This window comes from Erythrolamprus reginae, chromosome 1 (genome assembly GCF_031021105.1).
Source record: "Erythrolamprus reginae isolate rEryReg1 chromosome 1, rEryReg1.hap1, whole genome shotgun sequence".
Taxonomy (NCBI): domain Eukaryota; kingdom Metazoa; phylum Chordata; class Lepidosauria; order Squamata; family Dipsadidae; genus Erythrolamprus; species Erythrolamprus reginae.
The window spans coordinates 49,545,566-49,571,384 of NC_091950.1; the positions used below are offsets into that span (position 1 = coordinate 49,545,566).

A 25,819-nucleotide genomic window follows, 5' to 3' on the forward strand; every position below is an offset into this window, starting at 1 on the left:
GTGAAGAAACCATATCCAGCAACCAAGTATAAAAGCTGTTCCTGTTTACGTGTCAGACAGTTACATAAAACAGTATGCTCCAGATGTAAAAGTTTAAAAAGTTTGGTCACTGTGACCTAGACGTCTAGAATTTGTTGACCCATAAACACATCCTTTGATGCCCATGAGGCTTCTGTGATATTTTAGATTTTCAAAAATTCTTTAATTTGAAAACAGAAGCTTGCATGTTCCACAGTAAAAGTACCAGTCTGTTCTATCATCTTTATTTCTAAGAATGCCTTTGGGTCCCAGATAGAGCCAACATTCTCTTAGGAAATAAAACAAGACACCATGACTTTGTCTGAAAGAGCACTACTTCAAAAAAACAAAAGGAAGTAGAGATAACAGCATCCTCTAGGAAAGGGAGCTAATGTGTGTGACAAGCAACATTATGTAAATGGAATTTTGAAATTGTTATCCCCCCCACACACACACACCTTTTTGTAAATGGAAAACTATTTCCAGAAGCTTTTTTGACAATCCACAAGGTAAATGTTTGCAAAGTAGGAATTCAGAATTTTCAATTTCAGTGCATTTGCATGACACTAATTTGCAAGAAGTTACCCCAAATCAAGCTCTGATAATTTATGCAGCAGGAGATCCCCAAAATTAAGATTGCTACAAGAACTTCCTTACAGAAAGATTTTATTTTAAAGTCTTCATTTCAGTTAACTGCTAGAGGCAAGTATAAAGGATATCTGTAGGCATTATTGGCTTAATAATCTTGTTTCTCACCATAATGTGGTAAATCCAGTATACAGTACATTTATATACCACTAAATCTCTTGTTGTTATTACCTTTAATTGGACAAAATGGAAGGGAACAATTACTACCTCAAATGGACAGTACACGGTTCACTAGGACAGAATGGAATTTGAAAAATAGTGAGACAAAATGCATGTCTTCCATGACAAAATATCTCCGTTGATGTTGGTGACATGGCCAAAGCCTATCCTCACTATCAAGCATTCATTTTCCCTGAAGAAATTGCAAACTACAATTGGCTCAGAATGCAGCCACGCGAGTGATTGTGGGTGCACCTAGGTACACTCACATTACACCAATCTTCTGCAAATTGCACTGGCTCCCTATTGGCCTCTGGGCTCAATTCAAGGTATTGGTTATTACCTTTAAAGTCCTACATGGCTCATGGCCAGGTTATCTCCGATATCACCTTCTACCTCATAATTCCCAACGAGCGGGAAGATCCCACAGAGCTGGTATCCTCCAGGATACCAATGTTGGTTGGCGGGCCAGCAGGGAAGGGCCTTTTCTGTGGCTGCTCCGGCTTTCTAGAACCAACTACTCCCTGAGATCCAGAGTACCGTCACTCTATTGACCTTCCAGAAAGCATTGAAGACCTGGCTTTTCCAGTAGGGTTGGGGTTGTTGATCTCGCAATTTTACAAGGGTCAGCCTTGAATGATAAGTATGTATGTGGTTTTATTAACTGTTTTTATCTTAATCTTTTATGGTGTTTTTAAATATATTTTATATCATTCATAGATGGATGGATGGATGGATGGATGGATGGATGGATGGATGGATGGATGGATGGATGGAAACTGGCAGGAAGTTGTACCCTGTCCCACTTCTTTTTTGTCCACCCATGGCCATTCTGTTTCTCTATTTAGATAAGAAAACACCTCTGAAACAATCTAATAGAGCATTATTTTCATTGTGGCCAGCACTTATTGGTATAAAACTGCCTGCTATAATCTTCAATTACAAAACTAATTGCCATTAAATTATCTGAACTGGCAGCATATCCCAAGACAATTTCTTCTATATAAAGTCAGTGATCCCTACATTGCATGCTTCACATATATAGATGAATAAGATCAGATTGATTGATATTGATTGGTAAGTGTTTCTAAACCAGTAATGTATAGGTTTTTCAGATTATGGACAACTTTTGACCTTTGATTAGGCAGGGATAAATGTAACATGACATAATTTAAAATTAACTAAAATTTTAAAAATCAAGGGTAATTAATATAGTTATATGCTTTATTTCCCATTCCATTAAACTAAAGATCATAATTTAACAAAATCTTTGGAGGGCCAATCCAAAGAATTGGGAGAGGTGCTGAATGTATGCATTTGGAAATATTCCCTTTAGAGCAAGCTCTGTGTACTAAACAAATATAATTTAGTTTTATTATTTATGACCTGTTAGGGAGATTTTGCTTCTGAGAAACATTATAGGAAAGTATCATGCTTTTTTGGCTAAAGATTAGTCTCAATGCTGTGGGCATATTTGCGCTCATGTTTAAACTTCCCCTTTTCCCTCTCACTTCCTCCAAGTCCATTCTTTACACATAGTCCTCCACCTACAATTACACTGAGCCCAAAATTTGTTGTTAAACAAGACAATTATGTTAATTTCACCCCATTTTATGATCTTGCTTGCCACCGTTAATTGAATCATTGCAGTTGTTAATTGTTAAATTAATCTGGCTTGCCCATTGAGTTTACTTGTCGGAAGGTTGCAAAAAGGTGATCATCTGACCCCGGGACATTGCAACCGTCATAAATATGAGTTAGTTGCCAAGCGTCTGAATTTTGATCTTGTGGCAATGGGAATGCTGCAATGGTCGTAAGCATAAAAAATGATTATGTCACTTTTTTAATGCTATTATAACTTTGAATGATCCTAAATTGACTATTGTATATTAAGGACTATCTGTATATGGCTTACTACACTGGCTATTTAATCATATCACGTAAGCATATAAATAAATGACTAGAGTAGAATATGCTTTCATCTGGGGAGTTATCAAAACTCAGGATTATCTGTTTAGCACCCTACAAATTGTGTACATGAAAATTGTGGCAACTCAAAGAAAATAATATTTCAAAGGATAACTTACTACAGTTATTGTTTCAGTTGATATCATATTTCATACCTCTACTTACATCTTCCACTTCCATACTAGTCTAAAAATAATCATGTTGTTCATCCACACATTGCCAAACAGCGAATTATTGCAAAATAATATTAAAATACAACAAGAATTCCTTTACTACTTATATTACCTATCCTTAATAATACTTTCACTGATAATTTTTCACTGATCTTAAATAGCATATAAGGTATCATTTAAATAGCATATAAGATAAATGTACAAAGTTACCATGGTAGATGAATATATTCAGATCTTTCAACTGTTGGGTAGCATTTCCAGTGAAGGCATTTATAACTATTAGCTCCTCCAAAAAAAGGTTTTTAATTTTCACCCATCCCAAAAAATAAAATAGGTTTTGTTCTGATTGCTACTGAATGAAAAGCAATCTTAAAAAAAAAAAATCAGGACCATAAATTGGATTGAGGAGTTGAAAAAATTTATCATAAAACTATTGCAAATCATTTCAGTAAGTCACTGAAGTTGAGCAAGATTCAAAAAAGAAGATACCAAGAGGAACGGCCCTTGCTTGTTCTACTAACTGACCTGAGGTTTAAAGAGACATCTTTAAGCAAAAACATTCTTCTCTACCAAGGGCTCACCTACAGTATATAATTCTAAAAAATGTTGTCCATTTTGTCTTAAAGCAATAATATTTTAATCCATATTTTATACCTATGTTATTTTACAAGCATTTTCATGCACTTGTAATTTTTATGGTGATGTCATTGTATGAATATAATGCAGATTTTGTTGATTGAATTACTCTGCGTCATAGAAATTTGGCTTAAGAAAATAAAAATAAATGACTCCAATTAATATTAACATGTTAACACATACATGTAGGAGACTTCACGACAGACCTAATCTTAAAATGTTTTATATAGTAGTCTTTATATTACTGTTTTGAAAATCAAGTGCACTTATTAAAATCCATTGCTGAACTGATCCAGATGCATTTCTAGTTCATCTTTTATTACATCCTGTCTTCTGCACAGGAGCTCAAGGCAATGTACATAGTGTTGCATCCTCTTATTTTCCCTCACAACAACATTCCTGCAAAGTAGTTTCATTTGAGTCACTCAATGTGTTCCCATGAACAAAAACCAAGGGAAATTTACACCAACTACATATTTAAATCAGAGGTCATATATTACGGAAGTGCCAGCTAAATAGCCGGCATGTCTTCTCCTTTTCTCATTCCTTTCTCAATCTCCCTTTTCTATTTTCTTTCCCCTAACTTTCTGCTACAGTATATGTTTTCTATTCTTTCTTCCTTCTCTCTTTTCTTCTACTTCTGTATGATTGATATGTCATGTATTGTGTTTATATTTCTATGTTTCATTTTTAACACCCATATTTAATAAATATATTTTTTTTTTTAAATGTGTTTTGATGACTGAGGAGGACCACAACCTGGGTCTTGCTGCTCCTAGCTTTCATTTAAACTTTTCAGGCCTGCAAAACACAAGTTATTGGACCAATGGCAAGTTTCCCATTACATCATCTGCACCTCTGTAACTATCTGGTTCAGTTTTGCAACCCAACAAGACAGACAAAACATTACTGCTAACCAGCCTTCCATTGAGGACCTGTATACTGCATGAGTCAAAAAGAGGGCCTTAAAAATATTTACTGACCCTTCGCATCTTGGACCCCTCACATCCTGGATCAGCTCCTACCCTCAAAACAACACGATAGAACACTACACACCAAGACAACTAGACAAAAGAACAGTTTCTTCCCAAACGCCATCATTCTGCTGAACAAATAATCCCCTCACTACTGTCGAACTATTTACTAAGGCTGCATTACTATTACAGTACTATTAGTCTTCTCGTTGTTCCTATCATCCATCTCCTCCCATTTATGACTGTATTACTGTAACTTGTTCTTGTATCCTTATAATTTATATTAAAATTGTTTCCTGATTACTTATTTGTACCCTATGACAATCATTAAGTGTTGTACCTCATCATTCTTGATAAATGTATATTTTCTTTTATGTACACTGAGAGCATATGCACCAAAGACAAATTCCTTGTATGTCCAATCACACTTGGCCAATAAAGATTTCTATTCTATCGGCATATAAATCCGATTAATAAATAATAAATAAATATTCTATTCTATTCTAACAGTGGCAACTATTCCTAAACATGAAGTACAGTGGTACCTCGTCTTACGAACGTCTCATCTAACGAACTTTTCACGATACGAACCCAGTATTTAAGATTTTTTTTGCCTCTTCTTCTGAACTATTTTCACCTTATGAACCCAAGCTGCCGCCGCTGGGATACACTGCCTCCGGACTTCCGTTGCCAGCCGAAGGCTCCCCTCGCTGGGAAACCCCACCTCCGGACTTCCGTGTTTTGCGATGCTATTTCCCTAAGGCTCCCTGGGAGCCCCAGGGAAATCTCAGCAGCACAAGAATGGGCACTTCGGCTGGCAACAGAAGTCCGGAGGCAGGGATTCCCAGCAGCGTAAGGCAAAAGGGGTGAGTTTTGGCCTTGCATGCATTATTTGCTTTTTACATTGATTCCTATGGGAAACATTGTTTCATCTTACAAACTTTTCACCTTACGAACCTCGTCACGGAATGAATTAAGTTCGTAAGACAAGGTACCACTGTATTATAGTTCTTTCTGACTAATACAGCTTTAAAGCTTCCTGCAAGTAGAAATTAACAACTGGAAATAAGGTAACACAAAAACAGTGAGATACTGTTTACAAGAAAAATATTTATAAAATTAGCCCATCCTTTGACCTTGGAGCTTTTTCTAAGAGATTTGTTAGGAAGTAAGGAGAGCTTTGAATATACTACTTCAAAAACCAACTAGGGATATTTATTATTTCTCAAAACAATGGGAATTGAACTATGTATGCCTTAGGGCCCCAGGACTTCTTTCTGACAATTTATATACCAGTGACTTCAATCAGCTTTCTATTCCAACAATACAAAAAAGGCTAAATTCAAGTTGAAATTCTCAACTTCAAGCATTTATTTAGCCAAACAACAAAAGCCTTCTTAATATGGCTTTGGGGTTACAACAAAATAAGCAATGGTTTTCTGCTGCATAAATTTCCAGGTGGCTTTAGCTGTGGTAAAACAACAAAGAAAAAACAACAGAGTTTTGTGACATCTTAAACCCATGGAACTCTGCCTTGAAAGAGAAGTATTATTACAAGCATCCCTGTCAGTGGGGAGGGAAAGAGAATTTTTTTTAAAACTTCAAAGGGAAATGAAATTTATGAAGTGGATAGTGAATCGTATCCATACATACTAACTACAGGAAAGTCTTGATTTTACAGATCTCAATGCAGTGGATTTTGGATAAAAAAGACAAAATCAGAATTTCAGGCAATATAATAGACTTTCTCCCAGCAATGATCTAAGACTATCGTGGTACTAAATCAGCTCAATTTTTATACATTTTATGTACTTTTTTTTTATTATGCACATTTTATCTAGATTTTATTTATTATTTATTTATTTATTCAACTTCTATGCTGCCCAATCCTGAAGGACACTATGTACATTTAAATCCATTGCTCAACATTCCATTAATCATTTATTCACTCACCTCTAACAGACACTCCTTCCTCCTGGCTAAAGTCAAGAATTACTATATTAGCAAAACAACTGCTGGATTGTTAGATGCTCATTAGTTTGATTGATAATGCATATAGCATGATGTTTTTTAAAAATGGTCCTTTTTTGACACGGCTTAAAGCTGGCTTATAACCATACCTGTTTGAAGGCTATTAACCACTGTTCCATAATGAAAAGCTATGTTCAAGGACGTCTTGTCAATTTGTTTTTTCCACATATGAAAAGGAAGAGGCACAAATGGCACAAATGTACCTATTATTTGTACATATTATGGTATATTAATTCACATTAATGGTACATTAATTATAACCTCCGGATGTGATGAAACCCCTAGTTCTTAAATTAGAGAAGACAAGAATTCTAATGGAATACCCCTATATTAAAAAAAACATTCCTCTATTATGTAAATGATTTCCAATCTATTCATCTTTCAGTCTGCTGCAGAGCTCTGATCGGAGAAACACTCCCCTGCACTTCATAACAAAGTACCTCTTCAAATGGCCTCAGCAAAGATTTTAAAGACAATTTACTAGACAACCTTAGTATTCTTACATATCCATCAAGCTATTTCCTTTCAAAGCACTGACATTCTTCACTCTACCTCTGTATACTTGTTTTTCCTTGTAACCCATCCTTGCCTTAACATGTTCATATTCCACTTCATATATTGCTTTTTGTCCTTTAAATCTTATCCTTCTTTCTTCCGCTGATTTCATCACCTGCACACAATCATAATGTGCTTGATCCTTGCCTTCTTCTCAATGCATTCACCTATTTCATATATTTGATTTGTGATTTGATTCTCATTCACTCTCTCTGTATGAACAAATCTCCACTTGTCTCTTTTGTACCATTAATTCACTTTTGCATTTAATCCACATTCATTCATTCAGCACTTAAATCATTCTTGACCTGACCTGTTTTGCCTTGCCACAAATTTAAGCATTCTATTCCTATTGCATTCCATTTACTTTTTTATTGGCCCTGCCATAGCCAATGCTTGCCTCTCTCTATAACAAAGTCAGCAGAAACGCACTTTTATTCACATTTTTGATTCTCTTGTCAAACACTGAGGCTTCACAAGATGGCTGCCGACTCTTTCATGTGTACCAATCTAGCCACCATTTCTTTTCTATCAGGGAAGGTGACAAATTCAAATAATAAACACAAGCATTCCTTGTATAAAAAGGATGTATCTGTCATACAGCTTCAGGATGCATTCATTTATTGTTTGTTACATATCAACTTCTTATCACAATCATCCAAAAGTTCCTCAGGTGATTTTTTTAAATCAATAAATAAGCCCTAATAAAAAAACAAGCAAAAGACAAAGTAGGAGATATAAATGTCAATTCATTCAAATTAGAGCAATTTGTACCTCAAAGTGCCTGGCAAAAGGAACCTTGGTCTTACCTGAATATTCTTTCTCTGTGCGCTGTGGGAGAATCCAAGCATGGATTAACTTATGTCTATTTGCCCAAGGACTGAGTTGAGAAACGTCTGACCATGCCTTCTCTGCTCGACTGAGCCCAGTTTTTCGATGAAGGCATAGGCCTCCAGTAGATTTGTATAGGTGTCAAAGTTGGTAATCCCTAGACCCTGGACCAGGACAGTCGACAGGGTGCATTTGGATTCTCCCACAGTGCACAGAGAATGAACATTCAGGTAAGACCAATGTTCCTTCTCCAGTGCTCTGCTAGGCGAATCCAAGCATGGGATATACCCAAGCTTAATGTCTCAAGGGCAGGATGTAATAGCCATTAAGAAAGCAACCTTAAATGAGAAAAAACATGAACTGTCTCAAAGGAACTCTCTATGAGGGCTTGTAAAACCTTAATTGGATCCCAGGAGGGATACCTATGAACCACAGGTGGGCACAAGTTGGAGGTGCCTTTGAGGAATCTGTATACTGTGGGATGTTTAGAAAGCGACTTTAATCCTCCAAAACCTAAAATGGAAGACAGTGCAGCTACCTGTCTCTGTAAGAAGTTGGGTGTTAACCCTTTGTCTAATCCCTCCTGGAGGAAGTCTAGGACCTGAGCCACTGAAACCAAATTAGGACCCAAATTAGTTGTGGCTTTGGCTGTCAGGACGAAGCCATCATTTTGAGTTGGAGACTTTGACGTGTCACAAGTAGAATAGTACTCTGGGAATTGGGATGGGGTGGCTACATGAGAAGGAAAAATGCTAGCCATAACAAATTCTTTCGAGATTCAAGGTCATCCTTTGTTCAACACCAGCCAGAAGTATAGGGGAGGATCCTGGATACTGAGAGAACCGGAGTGATCCATGTGATGAACTTGTGGGGATGAGGGATGAACCTTAACCCAAGTGGAGAACTGTAGGAAAAATTAGTATCGGGTTGACTACAGTTCGTAACCAACATGGCTCTGTTAATAAATTGGAACTTGGAAGAAGGCCAAGGCTTGGACTCAGATTTAGTTCTCAAGTGCTAATTGGAACGCTGACATTAGCCTTACACAGTAATGACTTAAATAAATCTGTCTTAAAAGCCCCGTTAAAGGAGATAAATCTGGATTCAGCCCTTCCTCATCTGAAAGGATCTGGAATTCCTACTCCTCAGCCAAGAAGTCCCCACTCCTCCTGAAAGGAGCAAGAAAAGGATCCACAGGTTCTCGCCAGTCCTCCTGCATATGGGTTGTACATGATGATGTTAAGAGGAAACTCCTTGAGAAGGCACATTCCTCTGCTGCAAGCCTATTGCGGGGAAATAATCTCTCTCAAATGTTCAGGTAATTCTGAACTAGCCCTCTCCACTGGGCAGATCCCCACAGATGGAGGAGTGAATGAGACTTCTGGTCTAACTTGGGGAGGAGGGAGGGCTCCTCTGACTCTGCTGCAGGCAAATTATCATATCTTTCAGAGTATAAGACATACCTTTCACTCCCCAAAATACGGGGAAAACTTGGGTGCCTCTTATACACTAAATGTAGCCCCACCCAGGCATCCCCACTCTTTGGTCTCTGCCTGTCAGCAATTTACCTCCTTTCAGCAAACAGCAGCAGAACCTGCTTAGCACAAACCAATTATGTGCCTCACGACACTCAACTGATTAGTTGAGCTGATCTTAGCTCAACTATCAGCTGATATTCAGCTGATTAGTTGAGCTGATTAATTGAGCACAGTTAATTAGCTAATCAAACTGGGAAGCAACACAGGAGGAAGGAGTGATCAGATATGCAAATAAATATCATGTGCTCAGTTTCCATGCAGAAGATAGAGTCACAACCCATTCCTGGATGCTCCAGGGAGAAACCATGTTTTTGCCAAGTCTGGACCATGATTCAGAGCTCCTCCCTTGCCTGGATAAGGACATCTTTTAAATAGCGCTGTAGTATTATTGATCGTGCCCTGAGATGCGCTGCCACTGCTGCCAACAGCTTGCTGAAGGTCCTGGGGATGGCTGATAGGCCAAATGGCAGAGCCTTGTGCTGGTAATGGTTTCCTGCAAAGCAAAACCTCAGGAACCTTCTGTGTGACGGGCGTATTGGCACATGGAGGTAAGCCTCTTTGAAATCTACAGACGTTAAGAGATCGCCCTGCCAGATGCATCCCAAAATGGATTGCAGGGATTGCATTTTGAAGAGTTTGTATGCTAAATGGAGAATCCAAGATTTCATTTCAGTTGTTTTTCCTCAGGTTGAGTGGACAAAGATTTTTTTATATCCCTCTAGGCTAGACTGAGTTGAAAATCTGGGCATTGCCAGAACTTCCTCAACTCAGTTCCTGAGCAAATAAACAGACGTTAACCCATGCTTGGATTCTCCTAAGCACACAGGAGAATAAAATGCCACTTAAAGAACTACCAATTTTCCTTCAGCAGCCATAACAAAAAAAGATCAAATCTTATATCACTTCACAGAGATTCTTCGCAGCTCCTGAGGAAAATATGCTTTTCTCATTTGATTTGATTTGATTTATTAGATTTGTATGCTGCCCCTCTCTGCAGACTCTAAAATAGCACTTTAATCTTGCAAATCAATTAGAATAGGGGTCCCCAACCCTCAGCCCCATTGGGAACTGGGCCATACAAGTGAGCAAAGCTTCATCTGCACATGGCATGGGATTTAAATAGCACATGAAACCACATAACCCCAGGTCTGTGGAAAACAATTTTCCTGTAGAACCAGTCCCTGGAGCCCAAAGGGACACAGAATTAGGATATAGCAATAGCACTTAGACTTATATACTGCTTACAGAGTCAGAATATTGCTCCCAAAAATCTGGGTCCTTATTTTACCAACCTCAGAAGGGTAGAAGGCTGAATCAACCTTAGAGTCTGGTGAGATTCGATCTGCCAAACTGCAGGCAGCCAGCAGGCAGCAGAAGTAGCTGTAATACTGCATTCTAACTACTAAACCGCCATGGCTCATATAATCAAGGTAATTGAAACATGTGAGTAAGGATTAATATTATTTGAAGTGAAGAGATAAAGAATCCCTTCCCAAATTAATTTCCAGAATGGCAGTAACAATCGTGTGATCCCACTTGATGAATGCTAATGAAACCAGCATTTTATATAGAGGATTTCTGGCCATGTTTAGTTCCATTCTAGCCATAATACAATTTGCGTCCATCAAAACCTCTAAGAGATTCACTCACACAGCTGCAGCAGAAAATGAACCAAAAACCCTAGCAAAGCCTCAATAAACCCCTAAAACCCCACAAACCTAAAATTGACCAACTTGCTCAGGTGCAAGACTGACTAATTTCTGGCTTGCTGAAAGGCTATGATTATTAAACTAAGATATCTCTTAAAGTGATAGATGAATACAATCTTTTCACTTCCCTACTGCTGCACAATGGACCTGTAATGTTCTTAGGATGGCCCTTCATCTGTATGGCCCCAATGCTGCTTCTATTCACTGAACTGTTGTTTAGTTTGTTGTTGTTGGGTTTTGTGGGTTTTTTTGGCTTTGTTATATTTAACGCAGCATAAACAAGTTTGTTCTTGACTTAGCAAGGTTCACTATAATAAAATGTTTTTGAGAACATCAGCTGTACACTATTTTTGTGCTATCCCAATTAGCACATACACTAATTTACAGATGCAAATTTCATATGACCTCAAAAGACTCCTACAGTAGTGTATAAAGGAACAATTTTGAAGAACAGAAGTCCAGTCCCTCAAATGTTTTCATTTTTGACAAGCTGGGAGCCATGCCTAAAGTCCTCTGCAGAGCTAGTGTTTTATTGAGAGTCCAGTGAGCATTATGCTTTATTGATTTATATCCCATCTTTCATACAGAAGTACAAAGTAAAATGCACAGCATTCTATTTTACCCCACAACAACCACCCTGTAAGGTGGGTTGGGCTGAGAAAGGATGTGCAACTGACCCAAAGTCATCCAGGGAGATTCTAAGGCTGCCAGAGATAAGAGTTGGGCCTCTCTGAAGCCAGTCCAAACTTTAACTGCTCTGTCACAATACTGTCATACAGTTAGTTCTTGACTTACAACAGTTCACTTAGTGACCTTCAAAGTTACGGCGATACTGAAAAAAGTGATTTATGACCAATTTTCAATCTTACAACAATTATAGCATCCCCATGATCATGTGATCAAAATTCAGATGCTTGGCATCTGGTTCATAATTATGACCATTACTCTGTCCCAAGGCTATGTGATCACCTTTTGCAACAAAAGCAAAATCAATGGAGAGAAAAAATTCACTTAAAACCTATGATACTAGATTGATGGGGATAATATGCTGACTCTGTGAACCCACTCAGAGATGGGCTCTTAAGAACTGTGAAGTGGTATATAACTCTAAGTGCTATTGCTACCAACTTATCAAGTGCAATGATTCATTTACCAACTGTGGCAAGAAAGATCATAAAATGGGGCAAAACTCACTTAACAAATGTTTCACTTAACAACAGAAATTTTGGACTCAAATGTGGTCATAAGTCGAAGACTAGCTGTATTGGGTCAGCAACCTTTTGATGGTTGAAGGATGCAGTTAATGGGGCATAGTACTGCATGCCACCCATGGGAGGATAAAGATTTTCTGGATAGTATGGGAGAAGCACTTTCTTTTTCCACTTTTTTTTAATGATCATAAAGTAATTACAAGAGCTGTTTTTGTGTTGTGCAGTCTCCACTTTACAGTAGCAGGAAGTTATGATTCTGATTTTCAGTGAGACAGTAACTCAGAAAATAAAAAAGGAGATTCAGAAATCACATGCACTTCTAAAGTTATAAACTGCCTGCTCTGATGCACAGGATAGCTAACTTTCCTATGCTTGCATAGCAGTCAATAAATAAATAAATGATGAAGCATTCAGGAAGCATCAAAAATATAAATTGCTTTGCCAAAATATATACATAGGCAATACACAGCCATCATTTCCCACCTTATCCTCCATGAAGCTGTTCTTTGCTGTTTAATCTTAAAAACTAGGTACATAAAGTCCTTGATATACAATTATAACAGATTCCATTACAGTCATAAATCGAGGACTACAGTATTTTTATGCGGAAAGTGAAAATACTTTACTTGCAGGTGCTTTGCAGCTCACCTCCATCTAGCTGAGACATTTCAGGTGCTTTCCTATAGCGCCCTAATGGCGAACTTATGGCACACGTGCCAGAGATGGCATGTGGAGCTATATCTAGGGACATGCTCTCAATATACATTATTATTATTATTATTATTATTATTATTATTATTATTATTATTATTATTATTTATTGGATTTGTATGCCACCCTTCTCCGCAATGTCCTTCCCAGCACATACTATAAAAGAAGAGACAAGTAGCAAATAATCTATTTTTAACATACATAAAATGTCTATGGCTATGATGGCGAATCTATGGCATGTGTTACAAAGGTGGCATCTGAGGGCATGCAAGGCATTGCTCTATGTCAGCTCCAGCATGTATGTGCGTGCTGGCCAGCTGATTTTCTCTCTTCCGGAGGGAGGGGGAGAGGTCATTTTCAATTTCCAGTAATCCAGGAAGTGAAAGCCGCCGATCAGCTGGAGCTGCGCATGCATCTTCATTTCCGCCAATGGAACTGCACTCCATCCTGTCCTGCCTTCTGCCCACACCTGCCTGTGTGCATGTGGGAGGGGGGCAGCAGTGGGGTTGTGCATGCATGTGCTGAGGAGGGCATTGCATTATGGGTGTTGGAACGCACACATGCCCTTTTGACATCCAAACAAACAAAAAAAAAAGGTTCGCCATCACTGGTCTATGGAATACTCATATTCTTGTTTCTTCTAGAGTTTGTTCAGATTTGGATAGTGATAAGTAACCCTCTTTCCAATCATTTTTATGACATATGTGATGAGTTAAAAAAAAAAGTTGAATAGACATTTTAGACAAATGTCTAAATCCTGCACATCTGTTTAGAAATAAACATCACTGTGTCACAGGGTGCATATGAACATTCAAATACATGCGGAGATATTTCATTGTATTCTTTAACCATTTATATAATAAAGAGCCTGGGGAGGCAGGGGGGGAGGGGAGTAAGTACAACAAAAACAGAGCAGTAACTTACATTTTGCTTCTGAAATATTCTGATTGGGTGACCAAACCAGCATACCGAGATTCTCTCTCTCCTGAGATCGCTTGGTAAGTTTAGCTGACAAGGAAATAGATACAAAATGTGTTAAAAGAAAACCTCCCCATGTCTTCCCTTCAAAGCACATAATAAAAGAAACAGGAATAGGAATACTGTATCCCTATAGAAAAATAGAAATTGGATTTCTATTTTTGGAATAGCATTTTGGAATAGAAAAATCCAAAATGCTCAAACACAAATGTACCATTTTTGCAAGATTTTAGACCCAAGGCATCCTTCCATTCACACAAATAACCAAAATGTGTCTTTTAAAAGTGTTTCAGAAGATCAATTGAAGATGATAAAAAGGGGTAATGTTTCGTTTTGTTTTAAGTTTGTGCATTTTTCTTTTCTGCATTGTATGGAGATATCCCAAAGACCCTCTCTGTTAAATTGCAGGTATGCAGCAAAGGCTGCTATTTTATTCGTCCTGCACTGCTGGCCAAGGAGAAAACAGAAAGCCAGCAAAAGACAATGCTGCCTGCATTGTGTCAGCACAAACAGCAGGGTCAGTTATTAACACTGGCGGCGCCAGCCATCACAAATATATAGATATTCAGCCTTACACTAAGACCAATCTTGGTCTACCTAACAGAATATTTTGAACTACATTTTTGTTAAACGCTTCCTTTTTTAAAAGCACTTGTAACTCTTTTCCTTGTTGTTTGAGGGACAGAATATGATGAAATGTACAAATACCATACAAATATCTGTGCAAAGGGAACAGACAGTTCTGCCCCTTCCTGAATGTGGAGGAACACACAATGGAGAACATAAGCATAGCATAGGGTATATTCACTAACTGATATGTTTGGTTAAATAAATAAATAAGCTTTTAACTGAATCACATCATAGGGAACACAGCTAATACACTGTATTATCATGGAGCTATTCGAAAGGCTGGGCAGTGCTTTGTATTCAATACCCCAAAAATGCTTTGGAGCAAATGAGAGTATAAACTTAGTCTTTTCGCAGCACCTTAAAGCAGTTTAATATTTTTCCCAAAGACAGCATGAAGTCCTATGCAAGCCCAAAAGAGGGAGGGGCTGCTTTAAAGTACTGCAAACTAGAACTGTGTCCATGCTCCTGTAAGTTTTGAAACATCAACAAGTAATCCTCGACTTACAATGGCAATTGTGACCAGAATTTCCACTGCTAAGCAATTGGTTGTAAATAATGAACCATTTACTTAGCAAAGGCAATCCTTTTTTTAAATAGATTAATAAATTTTATTTACATATATAAACAATACAAACATACACATTTAAAACTTAGAAAGAATAAAAAATAAAAAGTGAGCGAGTGTGCGGCAAGTCTGTATAACGGTCTTAACTATGTACATTTTCGATTGCCTATTTTAAATAATAATTGATTATTACTGATTGACAAGAAGAAGAAAAAAGAAAAGTGATAATCTTAATTAGTATAAATATCTTAATTTTCCAAATTTCCATTATACATTATCACCAGGTGGTTTTTTCTTTATACTTTAATAATTTAGTATGTTGTCACGGTTTGGCCTTTTTTCTAGCCAGCGATAGAATAAATCCCAGCAGTTATAAAATGTAGATTCTTCTTTATTTTTAAGTTCTAATGTTAGTTTGCCCATTTCTGTGCAGTGTATAATTTTCTCCAGAATTTGCCCTTCCTGTGGAGTTCCTTCATTTTTCCACATTTGTACATAAGCTATTCTGGCCGCAATTGTAATATGGATGACCAAATATAACTGGTTTTTATCAAGATGTTGATGAAAAATTCCTAAAAGGAAAGCAAAGGCAATCCTAATGGCCAGGTTAACTGAATCTTACAGCTGTTAGGAAACACAACTTCATTCTGGCTTCTCACAACCAAAGTTAGCAGGAAAGCCAGCAGAAATTTACAAATCCCAGGCCCACAAGTAGGTAAGTGGCTGCTACCAGGCGCAGGGAGGAAGTACAATAGGTTGGGTGGAGGTGAAGGGAGGATCGAAGAAAATAAGCAAGGCCTAGCTTTTGCTAAATTCAGTGCAGACCTTTTGAAGAAATGCATATTCTGAGGTCTGGACCTTCTCATTTGAAATAATATCACTACAGGACTGCAAGCAATTTCTCTACTTATTTTTATCTTTCCATGTGCAGCTAGTCCTTGATTTACAACAGTTCATTTAGTGACTATTCAAAGTTGCAAGAGTACTGAGAAAGGTGGCTTATGACTATTTTTATAGGACCATCGCAGCATCCCTTTGGTCACATGATCAAAATTTATGAGCAACTGACTCATATTTATGATGGTTGCAGTGTCTTTGTGTCATGTGATCTCCTTTTATAGTTTTCGCACAAGAAAAGTCCATGGGGAAGCCAGATTCACTTAACAACAGAGTTACTGACTTTGATAGCTGCAGGGATTAACAACAGTGGCAAGAAAGTTCATAAAATAGAGTAAAATTCACTTAACAAATTTGTCAATTAGCAACATAAATTTTGAGTTAAATGATAGTCATAAGTTGAGGACTACCTGTATTGGCTGTCTTCTTGATGTAGAATATTTCTTTTTAAAAAATATATTTCAGCACTGGATGATGATGATGATGATGAAGAAGAAGAAGAAGAACAATACAACAATACAATACAAGTCGGGTATTTCCCAAGCACGTAGGACTGGGTGATATAGTGGTGAATTATGTGAGCCGATCCCAGTAAGCACTTTTTTGCAATTGACAGATGGAGATTTTGTCAAAGGCCGCTTTACTGGGATTGGCACACATCCACATCATCATTATTATGAAAAGGACAAGATAAAGTTTATGGAAGGAATTCTCAAATTCTCAAATACTATATAAATCTTTGAAATGATGATATATAAATTAGGATGATCCCATTCCAAGCATAAACTAATAATTTCACTGGAGTAACAACTGGACAAGAAATATACCACTTATTTTAATTGTTCTATTTGATTTAATTATTTTGGCATTATTATTTGCTTTATTGTTTATTTATTATTATTTGGCTTACTTATTAAATCAAATAGTGAAAACAATCAAATCAAGTAAGACAATGATACAGCAAAACTGTTGGAAAAAAACAAAACCAATTTAAAACCATTTTTAACCATTTTAAATAGTAAGAATGAGTGCGCTTACTTTTCCCCAACTCCCAATAGTTAGATTTTATGTTCCAAACAATCACTCATTTACTAAGAAAGGTAGAAAAAATATAGGTTGTTTTGGGTACCAGATGAAATGAAGAGTGTTTCCTGCCCTAGGTGAGCTTCTCCTAAACATTCTTAAAAGGAAACAGCTTGCAAAATACTGGCAATTTCGCAGACAACTTCCCCAACCATGTAATAATATCATAGCACCATCATCTCATGTCTTCCACATTAATCCCTTACTCCATTCTTAACACATTTCTCCTTGTTGAAGCTTCCCAAATCCTCCTCACAAGCCTTCCCCACTTCACCTCAGCAATTAATCTGTACGTCAGTGATGGCAAACCTACAGCACAAGTGCCACAGGTGGTATACGGAGCCGTATCCGCCGGCAAACAAGCAATTGCCCTAGCTTAGGTCCAGCTTATTTTCGGCTCACGCAGAGGCTTTGGGGGGGTGTTTTTGGAGTTATTCAAGCACTGAACTGCCAACCTTTCTGATCGACAACCTCAGTATCTTACCACTGAGCCACTGTGTCCCTTCAGTACTTCAGGTACTATCTGGATAGGTCAACCGTAGATAATCTAAGGGTAAAGTGTTGGGGGTTTGCTGATGACACTATGGAGTCCGGTAATGAGTTCCACGCTTCAACAAATCGGTTACTGAAGTCATATTTTTTACAGTCAAGTTTGGAGTGGTTAATATTAAGTTTAAATCTGTTGTGTGCTCTTATGTTGTTGTGGTTTAAGGTGAAGTAGTCGCCGACAGGCAGCACGTTGCAGCATATGATCTTGTGGGCAATACGTAGATCTTGTTTAAGGCGTCTTAGTTCTAAACTTTGTAGGCCCTATATACAGTGGTACCTCTACTTACGAACTTAATTCATTCCGTGACCAGATTCTTAAGTAGAAACGTTTGTAGGAAGAAGAAATTTTTTCCATAGGAATCAATGTAAAAGCAAATAATGTGTGCAATTGGGGAAACCACAGGTCAAAATAGCTCACATAAATGCAGCTACAAGTACTCCTCAAATTACAATGTTAATTAGGAAAAAATTTCCATCACTAAGTGATGGGATTGTAAAGTATAATATAGCCTAACAACATTGCTTAGTGACAGCAATCCTGGTAGCCCCTATGCCACTATTAACCAAATCCCACCAGTGGCTAGGCCATTCTAAGCTTGGTCCTTGAGCCTCTGTAAGGTAAGGGACTGTCTCCTCTTCAATTCCCACCACCTACCTTTCACCTGACCTCTGCCCTTTCAACCGCTGTGCACAGGCCGTTGTGACACTGGGGCTAAAAAAATAGAGGCCTAGGTCCTTCAGTGGTCTCAGCCATACCCAGCTGATCATCAGAAAGCTTCTGAGAGTTTTTTAAAGCATTGCAGGACCAGTGTTCGTTATTTGAAGGATTGTGTGAGCAGCCTCAAGAAGACAGGATACAGCAGGGCCTAGGGATCACAGAGTGACTGGGGCAGCTAAGGCCTTGCATGGCATGGCTGACCTTGGGGCAAGGCTTAAAAAGTGGCACTTCTCAACAGTGGTGGTGGTGCTGGGACTGAAACAGAGGCCCAAAGTGGTGGGGGCAGCTGAGAATGGCCCCTATTTTAGCTCCCAAGCTATGACCACTGCTAAGAAGTGCCATAGCTGTATTTTAAGTGCAGGTGAGCTACCAAATATCCAAATTTTGATCATGTGTCTGCAGTGGTGTTTGCATTCAAACCAACCATCTCAGGACTCCTATCAAGAATCAAATGAAGGCAGCATTGCTATTAAAATGTATCCTTAATAAAAATGTAGGCCTCTCCTTATCTTTAAATTTGGTAAAGCTTCCAAAATCAGTAGCTCTGCAGGATGATGAGAGTAACTTCAGAATATCAGAGATGTTCCTCTGTTGCAGGCACCAGTATTGCATACATTTTAGTCTGTCATGTTTGGGGCCTGTTTAGACCCCAAAAATAATGTTTTGGTATGACTTTACATTGCAATTAGAAATACCCACTCTTCTGCCAGGTAATTATGCCCTCTAATAATCAAGCTCATTTCTATCTAAAGATATTTTTCTATTTAAGTTACATTCATAATTTAGTTTATTCAGCATGAAATAGATGGAGCTTAGTTATGTAGCATGCAGTATATATTCTGCAATATTGGGCCTGTTGATGAATCAACAGCAGATTAGAAGAGATGACAGATGCTCTTTAAAAATTATGATTTAAATCGACTTGATTTAAATCAAATCCACCCTGCAACAAAGGCATGGACACAACCATGAAGGTTTTGTAGCAACTATATTTTGAACTTCCAAGTATGAAACAAGTATGATCCTGGTTAGCTTCATAGCCCAGCCCAACCAAGAAGTCAGATTTTGCACCACTTTGAGCTCTTCAGAATGAAGGCAAAATAAAGTTGTAACAAATATATCTGTTGATATACTGTTTAGCTGAATCATCTGAATTTATCAGATAAATCAATAACAAAATATAAACCAAAACATGGGTCACCAGTAATGTTCAGTTAGAGTAAACACTATTTAAAATTAATACAGGAAAAATAATTCTCAATAGCACAAGATTCATCAAAGGGGTTTGGCACACACTATTATTAAAAATTAAGAAGGCGTTTTGCATTTCAATCAGGCTCCAGAGTATCTGTAATTATGATTAAAATGCTGTCACAGCCTACTATGAAAAGAAAAATCAGAAGAAAAAATGATCTAAATACCTGAATCAGGATCAACTAAAAAGCGAATGTGCTTGCATTGAAAATAGATATTTCTGCTGTCCAAAGGATTTCCAAGCCAATATTTATGCAGACAACTTTTTGTTTCTATCTATTTAGATCATACTTTTAAGGATGAATACTACAGAGCCATCTATCCAAAGTTAAAATTATAAAATGTCTTAAAACATCATCTGGACTGGAACTTTTTTACAATTAATTCTACCCACATACTAGACTAGCAAAAGTATTAAAAGATAATTTTTCATTCTACTTCTGCTAAGGTACAATTATAATTCACTTCCTATCATCCATTGTGAATAAGAATTTTGACCTGCAGACCAGGTTCCATTGTAAAGATGAGAGAAAAAGATATTACTGAAAATGGCATCAGAATATTTTTCTTGTTCAATTTATATTTCACCTTTTCTTTACGAACTGAGAACCACTTCTTTCCCCATCCACAAAACTCCAATAGATCAGATTGAAAGAAAGTCACTGGGACAAAGTTCACCCCGTACATATTTTATGATCTAGTACAGATTTCTACATTCATTGTTAAAAATAAAATTACAGCAGGGAACATTCAAAACACACTTTTAGAAACTGAAAAAGCCTAGTAAAAGCAGCAAGAGTGATAATGTTTCAAACCAGTGTTTCTCATGGTTGACTTTTTTAAAACCAATAAACCTCCAACATCAAATATAGTACATTTATGAGTAAAAAAAAAATCAGGAAATCAACTTATGGTTGGTAAAGAGGCCAGATCGCAAGCCAGAGACCTCATCTCAATCTCTGCAAGGAAACAGCCACGCTGCATCTTTTAAAATGTTCCACTGGGATATCAGGCCACAAATCTGGGCAAAGGAAAAGAGAGGGAAGCACTAACTAGAGGATTGCTATAAACACCACTCAGGGTCTCGCTCTGTCTATTTGTTGCCTCAAGCAGAGAGGAGGTAATATAGACCTGTTTAGAAAAGAACTGAACAAATCTGTGCCGCCTTCTGCTGCCTACTAAATTCCCTTCACTCAAGAGAATAGAAACAGAAAGCAAAACTTTTTCCTTGAAGATGGTAGTTATGGCAGCCAATCCCCTGCATCACCACTGCCACCACCACCCCTGGAAAGGCTAGCTTTAAGCTTTTTAAAATTCTGTTTTATTTATTCTTGTATTTTATTATTTAAATATATTTTATTGTTCTGCCAGCGTGTTTCAACCGCCCGTAATTACAGGGTAATTAGTCCAGGAAGACACACACCACAGGATAAAAGGAAAACCCAAAAGATTTTATAAACAGAAAAACAGAAACAGCTCCCTTTTTAAATGTCAAAGGGATTTTCTGGTACACACAAGGCACAGGTTAAATGCAATCCAATTGCTCACCCAATAACTGGGAAATTGAGTCCAATTCTAAAATCCAGAGTGTCCACACACAATCTTGAACAGCACAAAAACCACGATCTTGACAAAACAATGAATCAGATAAACTGCCATGAGACTAAAACACCAGGTTGCACTTTTATCTGTAGCACTAACTACAGCAGCCCCACCCAACCACAGGTGGCCTCATTTTCTCTTGTAATAATCCTTCAGTTGTTGTCTCCTATGCATCACTCTACGCATGCGTGGATGTGTCATTAATTCTTGTTCAGAATCCAAGGATGATACAGCTGATTGATCTCCTCCTGGGCTGTCTGCCAAACTCCCCTCTTCCCTGTCACTCACGCTTCCTTGGTCAGAGGAGGCTTCGTCGGCGGATTCCATCGGGAGCAAAACAGGCCTGCGGCATGTGGATGTTTCCCCCACATCCACCTGCACATTCCTTGGGGCAGGAGCTAGGCCACAACATTTTATATTCCCCAAAGTTATAATGGGGTAGTTTAAAATACAGACTGCATTTTTAAAAGCATTATAGGATTCACTCATCATTTTCTTTTTTTAAACTTATTTCTACTTATTAGTATAATTCCCCATATTAAACCACAATCAAATATTTAATTTGGTTCCTACTTATTTTCCCCATTTCATGTAAATCAAAAAAAAAACCATGCTACTACTTTGCATGCTTATAGCAAAGCAGAAAAGGAAACAGAAGGCAGGTAGTCAAGAATTAGAAAAAATCAACAGCTATGAAAGTACAAGACTACAAAGTCATCCTCGGGCTAAGAACATCCTTCGTCATAGTCTTTTAAACAAAAAAGAAACATTCATATACCCTCATTAAAATTAAATGGGAATGTAAATCCAGACAGAATCTAAAGAAGTACCTGGGTAGGCACTGAAGCCAAGCAAAAGCCAGTTATTTCTAAGATATTCTGCATTTTGCAGAATTATGAACATTCATAAATATTCAAGAAATAAGCTCTCTTCTGAAAACAATTTTTAAAAAACAGACTACATAGAGAGATTAGTAATACTCCTCGGAAACAAACAATGGTATATTATTAGGGAAGCACCTTATATGATATTAAACCACAGGCGAGTAACTTATAGCCTTCAAATCCTTTATTCCCACCTCCAAAGAACTTTCTCAAACCAAATTTCAACATATGCAAATTCTTGCCATTTATAGGTAGGGGAAAATTAAGAGTTTAAGTTTTAAAAAAGGTGTATGGCTGATGGGGAGAAAGTCTCTCTCTCCCCCTCTAAAAGATTTTTTTAAGGTCTTTCCATTCAAATCATGCCTATAACCTATCCTAGTATACACTGGGTCATATAGGTATCAGACAAGAGTATGCTTCCAAAAACTATTCAGCCAGCACCCAGATCATTTAAGCTTCCATTTGTTCTGAAGACTACAAAAGCCAACTTGAACATACGGTACATGAGATAGCCTAGCAATAGATTATCAACCAAGAAATTAAAGAAATGGAGCTGCATTTATTTTCCATGAAGATGGGAGTTCATTTTTAAAGCAATTTACATAGTTTCTTTTCTGTAACAGAAATACAGTGGTACCTCTACTTATGAACTTAATTTGTTCCGTGACTTAAGAAGAAAAGTTTGTAAGAAGAAGCACTTTTTCCCATAGGAATCAATATAAAAGCAAATAATGCATGCAATTGGGGAAATCACAGGGAAGGTGAAGGCCCTGATTCCTAGAGAGGCCAGGGAGGCTTCTCCCTGCCTTTTCTGGCCTGTTTCCTCCCAGGAGATTCCTAGAGAGGCCCCACAGAGGCTTCTCCCTGCCTTTTCCGGTTACAATTTTGGAGGCTCGGGTTTGTAAGAGGAAAATGGTTCTTGAGAAGAGAAAAAAAATCTTGAAAACCTGGTTCTTATCTAGAAAAGTTCATAAGTAGAGGCGTTCTTAGGTAGAGGTATCACTTAATTATAATTTTTTTGTGGGACATAAAACCAATTTCCAACAAGTGCAGTGAAAATAACTTTTGTCTCCTACCTTAGAACAGAAATTCCATGTGTTCCAAGCATGATCAAAAGCTATGAAAATAGTGATGAAAAATTCAACATATGGATTTGTTTCCAAAATGCCCCCAAACCATACAGTGTTGGTGATATACTTTATATGCTTGATGTATAGAATAATCCATGCTTGGTTTGACTACACTGTTTGGAAGCTAAAGCTTTGTATTATGAATTTCATACCCTGAAAACTGATAAAGAGAAACTTATATTATAAAATATTATTAAAAATATAAAATACTATTTTGAATTTCATGTTTTTGACCTTCCCAACATAAGGTGGGAGACTAAAAGTTATTTACTTGTTGAAAATTGGTTTTGTGTCCCATGAAAAAAATAGATTTCTATTACAGAAAAAAGTCATGTAAATTTCTTTTTAAAATGAACCCCGAATTCAGTATAATAATGCACAGATATTTGCATAGAATGTTAGATCCTAATCGCAAAAATATACCATATTTTTCAGAATACATGATGCACCTCCCCGCCTCAAAAGAGGCTGAAAATTTGGATCCTATTATACTCTGAATGTAGCTTTTTTTTTTAAAGCTTTTTTCTTTTCAGCCCTAACAAGGTACTAACGATCTTCCCTGCTCTTACTGGCTTGCAGGCTTTTTCATTGCTACTCTCTCAGAAGATTTTTTCCAGCCCTAAAACTTTGCAGGGTTTTTTCATTGTTGCTTGCTCCAAAGAATGTTTTTTCCAATCCTAACCAAGGGATAAAAGCTTCCATGTTGGCTGTGGCCTTGCCCTTAAATAAGAGAAGTTTGAAGAGGGAAAGACGGAACAGACCCGTTGAGTGCTGGGGATTCAGCAGCTGATCCCTCATTCTCTGAAAAACTCCAGTCTTTCTGGTTCTCTGAAATCCAATCTCTACTCTATAGGGATCGAGTGGGAGAGTGAGACGCCATAAAATTCCTCAAATCTTCCTGATCTTGGGGTGCCTGGTGCTGGCTATGCTCCAGAGCTGAGTCTGATGCCACAGAATCCTTCTGGTTCCTCTGTTGCAAAGATGTGACAAGTCCTTGTGTTAAGGATATTAAAAACCTCGTTTGTTCGGTGATCCCTGAGCTTTCAATCTCCCCTGGGCAGAGCTCCGCCACTGTGGGGATAAAAGTGGCCTCTAGGGCCATATACATCCTTTTTAAGATCAAGCTCCTATCCATTCTCTGTTGATAGGCTATTTGACTGAAGACTGCTTTTTGGCGACATCTGGAGACCAATTTGGGAGACCTGTATGCCTCTCTTCCTTGGCTGTCTCAGAGCGCCTCAAGGAAGGGGTGATTTCGTTTCCCCCAGAGAGCTCTGCTAGCTCCTGCGTTCCGCATGTCTTTTAGCCTTTGATATTTCCTTTTCCAAGGTTCTCTGGCACCTCAGGACATCCCTTTGGAGGGTTTCTTTACATGAAGGGCTGCTGCCCTTATTTTGGCAGCTATTTTCCCACGGCCTGCCTTTGATGCCGAGGGGCTTTTTTGTCCCAAATGGGATTATACTGAGACTCCCTTTTTCCCCCACTCACATGAGCCACCTTGTGGCTTTCTGATGCAGCAGTGTTCTCCATTTTTTGTTGTTGCTGTGCTGGGGATTTTCCAGACCCCTGTTGAGAAAGCACCAAGACATCTGCTGGTGAAAGCGTGCCAAACACCAGCTCTCCTGGGAAGAACCGGAAATGGCGACTGGGCCGAGAGAATCAGAACTCCAGCCACATTATTTTGTCAGCGCCAGTCAGACCAGTTAGCCAGCTGATCTATTGCAGCAGCGCCGGTCAGACTGGTAAGCCAGCTTGTTTCTTCTGGCGGTTTCCCATTCTGCCTGAGCAGCAGCGTCTTTTAAATTCTCCTCCAGCACCAAAGAAAAAGTCCAAAATCCAAACTGTTCTTTTAAAAGCCTCTCCTGCGCTAAACAGCTGGTTTTTGGCTTTCCCACCTTGCCACAGTGGCTCCGTGGAATGCTCTTTGAACCGCGCTATTCCCGATTCTCAGCTGATTGTCTTGGTCTCTTAGCGTTCAACAGCTGACTTTGCCAAGAAATGAAAAAGGAACAGACCTTCATCCAAACAGCTCTGCAATTCGCCCCTGAAGATTCGCTTCTGAGGTTACTGCTTTTTGCTCCACACAGCTGCTCTTAAAGAGAGAGGCTATGTTTCTCAGCCCCCTGAAAATGCTGAACTGAACTGCAAACCAAAACGCTGATAAATTTCTTTTGCTGACTCTGAGAATCCAAAGTAAGTTAAATCCTTCATTCTGAATAGCTTTACTACACATGTCTTTCTCTGGTGAAGACTGAATCAAACTGGGATCCAATCAGACATGGCAGATACGTTTAATGGATTCTATCTCTAAAAGAAAGAAGGTGGAGTTAAGCCATATTTTGGATTCTCACGTCAGCACATTGGAGA

At 38.1% G+C, this 25,819-nt stretch overlaps 1 protein-coding gene across 4 annotated transcripts in view; it reads right to left on the reverse strand.

The window, feature by feature from the left end:
- The window catches only part of RCOR1 (REST corepressor 1), a 153,772-nt gene that overhangs the window by 102,704 nt on the left and 25,249 nt on the right, over positions 1–25,819 (reverse strand). For all 4 annotated transcript variants that reach the window (XM_070752076.1, XM_070752095.1, XM_070752084.1 and 1 more), the window contains exon 3: positions 14,087–14,170. In XM_070752076.1, coding sequence (XP_070608177.1) covers positions 14,087–14,170 — 84 coding nt within the window. The remainder of the gene's footprint in view (positions 1–14,086; positions 14,171–25,819) is intronic.